We start from the raw sequence: 8,119 nt of genomic DNA on the forward strand, positions 1-8,119 counted from the left end.
GAACCTTGTGGACTGAGACTCTACGTATATTGTGTGAGAGGACAGGATCCCTGCTGAAGAGGTACAGGCATAGGGCCCACAGTAAGGGTCCCAGCAATGTCAAATTGCTTCTCTGTCCCACAGGTCCTGGCTGCATGGCAACAAGTTGGGCTTTTATAAGTAAGTTTTGGAGGAATCACACCAGGCAGCAGAAATTGATCTTGAGATGAAATCATTTCTACCAGGCCTCCTGGCAGAATTTCAAGGCGAACACGGGGCTGACTCTGGGGCCATGATGTTGCCTGATCCTTCTGCCTGGAGAGAGCAGGACTGGGAGGAGATGTTGCCTTTGGAGAACAGGGAAGTTGCGGAAACTGTGAAGACACCGACTCAGAATCACAAGGCAAAAGGTGAGAGCTGTTGAGGGTCCAGAGAGGTGAAGAGGGGGAGCAGGGCTCCAGGTTTACTGCAAATGCCCTGTGATCACAGGAAAGGGGCGACTTCCTCTTCACAAGCCACGGAGGAGCTGCTCTGGCAGCACCATGGGAGCCCCAGTTTCTCATAGTTTCTTTTTCCTTCTCTAGGTTTGCCTTCTCACAAGACTGACTGGCTTCAAGAAAAGGAGGGAAAAGTCCAAAATACTGGTGAGTTGGGGTTACATTTATTTAAAGTCTCTCAAAATTGCTCTTAAGGACATGTGGCAAGTAGCGAAACATTTATTCAAGAAAATCTACTAAATCAGCAAGAGTCTGTGGCATTTGTCCCACAACCTGCTCCCTCCTGGTCACCCTTCAGCTCAGTGTAATGGAAGCTGTACTCCAAATGGGTACAGCTAAGAAGATGGGACTTTCTTCCCCCGGTTCCCAGTCTTTTTCCCTGGGAGGGGCAAGCTACCAGCAATTCTTATTCCCCCCAGCTCAGTGTGGCAGGCAAGTATGGCCAAGAAGTCTGGCGTTTTCTATCTCCACTAGACCCTATTTGTATGATGGAAGCTCTGTCTCAGGCACAGGTGGTCAAGAATCAGGAGGGACCTTATTGCCTTCTCCCCATCTTGCTCATAGGGCAGACAGAGATCCTGTGCTAGGAGAAGCATGCTGAGAAGAAAAGGAGCTGCCACCCCTGCCCAGTGCCCCACTGTTAGGGCAGGAGTGTCACACTGAGCGAAGTGGTCTGCCAGTCCTGTGCCACCTCTGAGTAGTGGTGCAGAGGTCCTGCCCTGGTGGGAGGCAGGCTATAGGAACAGAGAGCTCTACAGCGCTCCCTAAGGGGACTGGCTTTGTGTGGAACTGAGCAGGGAAGTTGAAGTCTTAGGGTGTTGTTGAAAACAGTGGAGATTTTGGTGGTGAGCAATTAAGAGGAAACTGAGAAGCCTGTGATAGCAACAAGGGAAATGGCAGATCACCTGGAAGTTTAACAGAGAAAGCAGGGAAAGAAATTGCTGAGAGGAGCTCTCCTACGGGTCGGAGTAAGTCTCAAATACTGGCCTCAAAATTACCCCTGCAAAAGGATCTGACTTTAATTGGATCAGACTATGGAGCCATTTATACTCCAGGACATTGTTGAAAACAGTAGAGCAATCAGCAACCAATAGTGGAGGCTAACAGTCGGGTGTGATACCAATAGAGGCAGACCTGCTGGATGCTTAACGGGGAAGTCAAGGAGAGACACAAAGAGAGCCCTCTGTCAGGAGGGGGAAGGTCTGGGTGACTGTGTGTTTGCTCAAGGCTGCACCCTCTGAGGAGCCACTGCTTCAGGGAAATAACCTTCATCGAACTAATCCAGACAGGTCTCAAAACAAATGAACAAGCAGACAACCACAACCTAGGAAGACGGCAGGGTTGGTATCCAGAGTTGCTACAATATTTTACCTAAAATGTCCAATATTCAAAGAAAAATTATATAGATAAGGGGAGGGAGAAGGAGGGAAAGGGAAAGAAAGAATATATGAATTTAAGAATGAGAGAAAGCCTAAATAAATTTTCCTGGTCTGTAAAATGAAAACAACTTTTCACTTCTATGAGTTAAATTATAATCTCACTGGATTGTAAATTCATCTTCCCCTATTGGTTATGAGTTGTTCATTCATTGATACACTGTGGACACAAAGTTATACTCCTAGAGAATGTCCAGTGGGGTTGGGGCTAGGAAGCAAAGTAAGCTAAATGCCCTGCTTTCATTTCAGGAAGCTTATTGAAGTCTAGGCAGAACTTGGAGATATTGTGGGTTTGGTTCCAGATCACCATGGTACAGTGAATATCACAGTAAAGTGAGACACGTGAAATTTTTGGTTTCTCAGTGAATATAAAAGTTATGTTTACACTATACTTTAGTCTATTATGTGTTCAATAGCATTATGTGTGAAAAAACAATATACATACCTTAATTAAAAAATACTTTATTGGACCCTGGAGGTCCAGTGGTTAAGACTTCACCTTCCATTGCAGGGGGTACAGGTTCGATCCCTGGTCAAGGAGCTAAGATCCCACATGCCTCACAGCCAAAAAACCAAAAACATAAAACAGAAGCATTATTGTAACAAATTCAATAAAGACTTTAAAAATGGTCCACATCAAAAAAATCTTTAAAAAACACTTTATTGCTAAAAAATGCTAACCATCCTCCGAGCCTTCAGCAAGTTGCAGTAGTAACATCAAAGATCATTCATCACAGATCACTGTAACAAATATAATAATAATAAAAACATTTGAAATGTGAGAATTACCAAAATCTGACACAGAGACACGTGGTGAGCAAATGCTGTTGGAAAAATGGCGCCAATAGACTTGTTTGACATGGGGTTGCCACGAACCTTCAATGGTAAAAAACTTGATGTCTATGAAGGGCAATAAAGCAAAGTGCAGTAAAATGAGGTACACCTGTACTGCTCTATGTGATGAGTGAAGCATTAAGGGCTTTATTTTAAAAAGGTTAAAATACCAGGCAAAGACAGATTTTGCAGATCCCATTTAGTATAACCTGAACTCTTCAAAAATGCTTATTCCGGGCTCCATCTGTTCACTCCTGCTTTTCTCTATGGTTGAAGTTTTCTTTCATTTTCTCCTCTAAATCGTCTCCATTCCCTAATGCCCAGCACAAGCCTTGTGTACATGATGCTTTTTTTCTTTTCTAGCGCATGCTCTACTCTTCATCTCAGAATTCCTCCATTCCTCAGGGTCATTGAGCACTGCTTTAGGTTTTCAAATTGATTCACAAATCATTTCTCCAAAGAAATCAAAAGTGTCCGAGGGCCAGGAATGAGTTTTATGCATCAGTTATGTGCTCCTCAGATTTTAACACAAAGCTGTAGTAATAATGCCCAGAAGAACTTGATACAGAGAACCATGTACTCTGAAAAGAATTAGATCAACTTCTTGCATATCCAGACTCTCCGGGGCCACCAGCTATGTTCCTCATAGTGGGAGGACTGATGGGGACTTGCTGTATGTCCCTTAATTTATTGCTTATTTATAGGTACCAGTTACATTCAGGGATGTGGCTGTGGTCTTCACAGAGGCAGAATGGAAGAGACTGAGCTCTGAGCAGAGGGACCTATACAGAGAAGTGTTGCTGGAGAATTATAGGAATCTGCTCTCGTTGGTGAGGCAGTGTTCTTTCCTTCATTAATTCAGTGGAGATTTACTGACCACCTCCCATATGGCAGAAAATGTTCTAGACACTTAGAACGTGTTAGTGAATGAAGTGGTAATCTCTGCCCATGGGGAATTACTTTCTACTGTAGGGAGACAGCTAACAAAAAGCTTCATATTCAGGGACATCATTCTTATTTAAAAATTTTTGCATATGTTTAATTTTCTTTTTTATTGAGGTATAGTTGATTTACAATATTACATAAGTTTCAGGTGTACAACGTAGTGATTCACAATTTTTAAAGGGTATACTCCATTTTTGGTTATTACATATATAGGGATATTATAATATGGTATGTTAGAAGGTGCTAAGCACTACATAGTAAAAAATAATAATAAAATAGAACCGGATAAAGGAGTATTAAGTGTGAGAGTGTGGCTGGCTGAATTTTGAAACTGGGTATTTGAAATCACCAAGAAGGTAACATTTGACCAAAGGGAATTAGAACTCTAGGTATCTAGGATAAGAGCATTTCAGGTGGAGGGCCTCGTCGGTGCTAAGGCCCTAAGGAATTGGGGTGCCTGCTGGATATAAGGAACTACAACGGAGGCACAGCATGCAAGGGGAGAGCAGTGAGAAATGCCTTCTAAGACAGAAGTTAACATTAAGTATCAAAGTTTGTATGGCTTTTGAGTTTCATAAGCCATATTTTTTTCATTTATTTAAAAACTGACATTGATTCTTTAAATCTAGGTTGATAAATACTTTTGATTGTGATATTTCTCTGGATCAGGGGTTGGCCAACGTTTTCTGTAAAGGGCCAGAAAGTAACTATTTTAGGTTTTGTGGGTGATATGGTTTCTGTAACCACTCTCAACTCTGCCCTTGTAGGGTTAAAGTAGCCATGGACAACAGGTAAATGAATGAGTATAGCTGTGTTCTAGTAAGACTTTTGTGGACACTGAATTTTGGATTTCATGTAATTTTAATGTATCATGAAGTATTATTATTCTTTTGATTTTTTTTCCAACTATTTAAAAATTTAAAAGTCATTCTTAGCTTGTAGACTGTGCAGAAATAGAGGGCCAGATTTAGCTTGTGGGCCATAGTTTTCCCACCCCTTGTTCTAAATCAGTGCTGTCCAGTAGAAATATAATGTGAGCCATGTGGGTAATTTTAAATTTCCTAGTAACCACATTTAAAAATGTAGAAGTAAATGGGTGAAATTAATTTTAATAATATCTTATTTAACCCAATATATCAAAATATTTTCATGTCAACATATAATCAATATAAAAATTAATTAGATATTTTACTCTTTATTTTTGTACTAAGTGTTCAAAATCTGGTTGTTATTTTATACTTAGAACACATTTTCGCTCAGACCAGCCACATTTGAAGTGCTCAGGAAGCATACAGCTGGTGGCTACCATATTGGATAGTGTGGTTCTAGATATTCCTGTAGTTCTAGATAAAGCAGGTAGAGAAAAATCACATTTTTGGAGACACAAACTAGTTTTAGGCAGGAGTTTCTTCAGGTGTTTCCTTAAATGGCATAGCTATTTCCCTGATATGGATTAATCAGGTTTACTTTTTTCATTTTCATCTTCTTTGTCATGTTTTGATCTGATATCATCTAGTTTGAGCTCCATCTAATTAAGTGTGGATTCATCTGTTTCAGTCTGGTTCTGTGTGTTTTGATTTGGCCTTAGCTAGTCAGTCTAACTAGATTTTGTTTTTATTTTTCTCTTGTCATATTATCTTCCTTCTCTGTGTTAATATGTTTAACAGGTTCCAAGGAAAATGTCAAAATGACCTTGTTCAGATTAGTCTTGATATTGAATGCCTGGATCCCACTTGCATTTCTTGAAGTTGTGTCCTTTGTCTTGCTCAGCACCACAATATCCTGCAGTTCTCCTGCCTCTTATGTCTCTTGTGGGCTTTTCTCTTACTTTTTTCTTTTCTTTGGAGTGTAAGGGTCCATAGGACTAGTGTCACATACTCTTTTTTTCTATGTCAGTATTCACACCCTTGAACAGTTTGTGAACTTCAATGATTTTACCCATCACCTATTATAATGAATCCATTTTCTTTGTCACTGTCTCACCTGTGCTTTATCTTCATATTTTTATTTGGTTACAAGACAGCACAAGTTTATTCTCAAACTTATTTGAGATAATTGAGATAAATTGAGATCATACTATTTTTCCTCCTAAACCAGTCTCTCTTTCTCTAGTTCTTCACATGTTCATGTTATGATGTCTCTTCTTCAAAGGTGCTCCCTGAAATAATCTTTAAAGATTTCATAGGGGAGATATTTCAGTTAGTTTAGGCTAGGTAATGCTGTGATAACAACCCCAAACTTTGCAAATGTTCATTTCTTACTTAATATCTACTGTCTACAGTTCAGGTAGACAGCTCTGTTGGTTCAGCTCTGCTAGCTCTGGGATCTAGGCAAAAGGAACAGCCTCTGTCTGGGTCATGGGATTCTTTTTTTTTTTTTTTTTTGCGGTATGCGGGCCTCTCACCGTTGTGGCCTCTCCCGTTGCGGAGCACAGGCTCCAGACGCACAGGCCCAGCGGCCATGGCTCAGGGGCCCAGCCGCTCCACGGCATGTGGGATCCTCCCGGACCGGGGCACGAACCCGTGTCCCCTGCATCGGCAGGCGGACTCTCAGCCACTGCGCCACCAGGGAAGCCCTGGGTCATGGGATTCTTAAGGAAGAGGGAAAACAGCCATGATAGAACCATACTGTGCCTCTTAAAACTTGTTTGGAAGAAGCACTAACTTTTCACTAACCTTTGTTGGCCAAAGCAAATCCCATAGCCACGTCTGATGTCACTATAATGGGATTAGTTTGGGCACAAGGTACCAGAATCCTGAAATCATGGAGCATGTCTTTCTGTCCACTGCTGAATCCACAATACTTTAGTAGAGAACCTAGTACTTAGAAATTTTTAGTATTTGTTTGTGGGTGGACAACTGGAAATTCAGATTTATTTCATATACAGTCTCTTTAACCACTGTTTCATATACTGTTTCCTACATTTGAAAGCCTTCCAGACCTAGTGACTTTTTTTGTATATCAGTCTTCTATTTTGTAATAGAAAAGGCACGAAAGAGATTTCCGCATAGGTCATAGAGACTGTTACCTCCCAAGTAGAACAGAATTGTGGACAGTCTATATCAGTGTGATACAGACTTAGATGATTTAGTCAGAGGAAGAGGCTAAGGGTAGTTGAGGCTACTTGCAGAGCAAAAAGGTTCCTGGTCTGACTGACATATAGAAGATACTTTTGTTATGGATTTTCTGGATTGCAATAGAAAATGGAATGTGTAGAAGTGGAATGTAAAGGAATTATTGGTGGGAAACAAATTGTGTTGTATGTATATTGTCAATTACAGTTGTGGCAGTAAGACACTTTCTGTCCTAAGACAAGGCAGAACGGCCCAGCAGCCCTACTTAGGGCTTCTCTAACTGAAAACCTTCTTTCTCCAGCAGAACCAAAGCCAGAGATCTACCCCTGTTCTTCCTGCCTTCTGGCCTTTTTCTGTCAGCGGTTCCTCAGCTAACACACGCTGCAGATCTTCCCGGGTATGTGTGTAGAAAGTCACTTCCACCTGGGGGATTCTGGCCTGGGGCATCGGGGGCAGCAGTATTCTGCTCACAACTGCTGGAGTGAAAACACAGAAGGCCAAGAGAGAGAAGGTGACTCCAGACTCTGGTGCTCGAGGACAGAGGAGAGATGGCCCTTATGTACATTGCCCAGCCCACCCTGAGAACAGTCAGCAAGTCCTGGAGAAGGCAGCGCAGTGGTAGAAATAGAGCCCATCGCAGCCCAAAGGGTAAACCCTTTGCAAGCAGACAAAGAAATGAAGGAATTAGAAACCTCAAGCTCTGGAGCAGTCAACTGTCAAGAACGTGAACTAGACTGTAGCCCCAAATCAAACTGCATTACAAACCAGGCCATCCTCTTAGGGGAGAAGCTCTATGTCTTCAGGGAGTGTGGGCGAGGCTTTAAAGATAAGTTGAACCTCACCAGACACCATTGGACACACTCAATGGAGAAGCCTTATGTGTATAGTGAGTGTGGCCGAGGTTTCAGCCAGGTGTCAACCCTTATTAATCACCGGAGGACACACTCAATGAAGAAGCCTTACATGTGCAAGGAGTGTGGGCGGGGCTTTAGCCAGAAATCACTCCTCCTTGTGCACCAGAGGACACACTCAGGGGAGAAGTATTATGTTTGCAGGGAGTGTGGGCGAGGCTTTAGCAACAAGTCAAGTCTCATAAGACACCAGAGGACACACTGAGAGGAGAAGTCTTGTGTATGCAGGGGTCCTGGGCAGGACTTTAGCAATTAGTCGAACCTCTTCTTATGCCAGAGAGGCATGTGGGGAGTAGTCTGTATGTGTGTGTGAGGTGTGAGTGAAGCTTCAGAGATGTGTTGACCCTCATCAGGCAGTGAGGCACATTCAGGGCAGGAGCCTTATGCGTGCAGAGTGTGGGTAGCTGTCAACCCTCAGTGCACAAAGAGGACGCACTTAGGTG

General features: G+C 42.3%; 1 protein-coding gene across 1 annotated transcript; it reads left to right on the forward strand.

Moving 5' to 3' along the window:
• Positions 1 to 271: 271 nt before the first annotated feature.
• ZNF343 (zinc finger protein 343) lies at positions 272 to 7,881 on the forward strand. Its single transcript, XM_065893013.1, is given in 6 exon segments — positions 272 to 389; positions 564 to 610; positions 1,450 to 1,461; positions 3,451 to 3,576; position 3,872; positions 7,067 to 7,881. Coding segments are annotated over 6 exon segments (1,119 nt in total).
• The last annotated feature ends 238 nt before the right edge of the window (positions 7,882 to 8,119 follow it).

Source organism: Phocoena phocoena, chromosome 15, assembly GCF_963924675.1.
Source record: "Phocoena phocoena chromosome 15, mPhoPho1.1, whole genome shotgun sequence".
NCBI classification, from domain to species: Eukaryota; Metazoa; Chordata; class Mammalia; order Artiodactyla; family Phocoenidae; genus Phocoena; species Phocoena phocoena.